Source organism: Pecten maximus, unplaced genomic scaffold, assembly GCF_902652985.1.
Source record: "Pecten maximus unplaced genomic scaffold, xPecMax1.1, whole genome shotgun sequence".
NCBI classification, from domain to species: Eukaryota; Metazoa; Mollusca; class Bivalvia; order Pectinida; family Pectinidae; genus Pecten; species Pecten maximus.
This window is the reverse complement of record NW_022980519.1, coordinates 1-2,666: the sequence shown is the minus strand read 5'-3', so window position 1 is coordinate 2,666 and position 2,666 is coordinate 1. Positions and strand designations below refer to the sequence as shown.

The 2,666-nt window shown below is 35.4% G+C and overlaps 1 protein-coding gene across 1 annotated transcript; it reads left to right on the top strand.

Moving 5' to 3' along the window:
- Positions 1–149: 149 nt before the first annotated feature.
- Positions 150–1,966, top strand: LOC117319534 (sodium- and chloride-dependent taurine transporter-like; the record flags this gene model as incomplete). The annotated part of the gene is made up of 3 exons (XM_033874326.1): positions 150–287; positions 1,007–1,106; positions 1,866–1,966. Coding segments are annotated over 3 exons (339 nt in total), but the record flags the coding sequence as incomplete, so codon positions are not given.
- Between the last annotated feature and the right edge of the window lie 700 nt (positions 1,967–2,666).

Below are 2,666 nucleotides of genomic sequence, written 5' to 3'. Positions count from 1 at the left end.
CAACCAATCAGAAAGCCGCATTCTGCGTACAAACACTGGGCAATTAACTATTGAATATTGATATCATATATATGTATTTCTTTCTCATTCAAAGCTACTAATATTATTTAAACAATAAGGTATCTCACTGCACTCGTTGTTTATTTCAGTTTGTACAGATGGAAGGGTTCATCACTGCGATTGTTGATCAGTATGCGCATGTGCTAAGACGGGGATACCGGAAGGAGCTGTTCATTGCACTAGTGTGCTTTGTATCATTCCTTGTAGGGTTGAGCATGGTGTCAGAGGTATGATCCATTTCTATCACTCATACAAAAGCTTCTTTAATAAATAACTTTTATCATTACAGTTGAGTCTGTCCAATCGACCATTTTTATTAGGCGACCCTCTGTTCTAAGAGACCATTTTCAATTCCTCCTGAGCGTTTTCACTATATATTTTAACTCTGTTAAACGACCATCTGTCAACTCGACCACCGACCGCCTGTGATAACACTAACTATACTAAGCGACCAGAAGTCTCCAAAATATCTTCCATTACCATGTTTGCCTTGATAACACGAAGTAGTTTTACTTATTTCTGAAAAAGACATGGAGAGGAGACGAAGAGACGTTCTAGAATTTTGAGGATTTTCAGACGTTTTGACTTGAGTGGTCGCTTAATACAGATTCGACTTTATTTTGAGGAATTTTGAGACTTCATAAATATTCACATAATATCTACACAGAGGTAGAACATGATAAATCTGGTCTCAATTACATGAATATCCCTTAACTTACGGAAACTGCTTATCATGAATTTTCCCATAGGAAATCCTTTCAGAATTTAAGTTCCATCGCTAAGATTTCCCCTTAAATCCAAATCATGATTTCCTCTAGAACATTTTAAGTTTGGAGTTTCCTGAAGTCTTGGGGTATTTATGACACCGGGATCAGATCACCTTGACACTAATCTTATCAAAACAATATATATAAAAAAAAAATCTTGCTTTTTTTTTTAATTTCAGGGAGGGATGTATGTTTTCCAAATATTTGATTATTATTCTGGAAATCGGGTAATGCTTCTCGTTGCGTTCTCGGAATGTGCAGCAATAGCCTGGATTTACGGTGAGTTTGTTGAATATACTCGACTATCATGTTATTTATTAAAATTTACATTAGGTTCAACAGTTTCCCATTACCTCAATGTTAATGCGGGTTGCATTTATTATCCTATAGATGCAGTTAAGATTACATGACGGGACTGTTGCACCATTTTGATCAACTTAAACGATTTGTTCGCACACTGTGCTTTGTATGAATCAAGCGCAGCGATGATTCCGATAGCGAAGAATCATGTTATTATGACGTCATTTTGGTGATATGTTGATCTTCATCGCGACAATGCTTTGTACTAGGTGTCAGATGGTTTCCGAATAGATCCCAGAAACGACTTTGATTTGAGGATGCTTTAGTTTCAAAAGAACATACAGTCAATGAGGGAATCAATGAAAAAAAAGACGAATTTTTTAACGAAAGTCAGAATTCAACACATGTTAATGTAAATATTACTTAACGGGCGCCATCATATTTATCTGTCACACAGATAATATTGCAATTGACAATAAATGCAATCCAACGAGCGTTTATAAGAAACTAATTTCAGATGTAGAGTTATTCTGTCCCCAATACATAAATATGCTGCATTGGACAATTCTATTGTTATATTTTAGGTTTTGTACTATATAATAGACTTGTATTATGTGTCAATCACGAATGTTCCGTCCATCGGTTGATTCTGCAATTTACTGCTTACCACCTTCCGTTCATCAACCAATTATGTATTCTGTAAAACGTGTTGATTGATTTTGTGCAATGTTGTTCCAGGAATCAATCGATTCTACGACAACGTCGAGATGATGTTTGGATGGCGTATCAGTCGGTATATGTGGGTAGCGTGGACGATTCTTTCACCAACGTTTTGCGCAGTAAGTGACAATCTGAATTTGTTTTGCATCTTTCATCAACGTTTGTGCAGTTGTGTGTTGTCATTCTTATCAATGTGTGTGAAAGAGTGTTTGGTATCATTCATCACTTTTTGTGCAGGAGTGTTTGGAAATTTTCTTTAATGTTGGAGCAGGAGCGTCAGGAAACTTTCCTCAATGTTCCTGCAGGAATGCTTGGAAATTTTCGTTAAAGTTCGAACAGGAATGTTTTGAAACATTCGTCAATTTTCCTGCAGGAATGTTTGAAAACTTTCATCATTGTTCCCGCAGGAATGTTTGTAAATTTTCATTAATGTTTCTGCAAGAATGTATGGTAAATTTCATCAATGTTTGTACAGTAAATATTTAAATCAATTTCACCACAATTCTGTACAGGAATGTTTTGTGACTTTCGTCACAGCTAGCACAGGAATGTTTGGTGAATTATATCAAAGTTTTCTACAGGAAAGTTTGCTAATTTTCATTAAAGGATTTACAGCAATTTTGCAAACTTTCGGAATTTGTTTTTTGATGCATCTGTTCAGGTTTTGCATCAAATATCTGATAATTTTCCCCTATTACTAGGGTGATAGGAATTGAAATAACCGTTGTCTTGTTTTTCAAACATCGTTGCCAAGTTAATATCAACTATTAATTCATACAATAGGCATATGGCTTTTGTGTACTACAGATGATTGAGAAT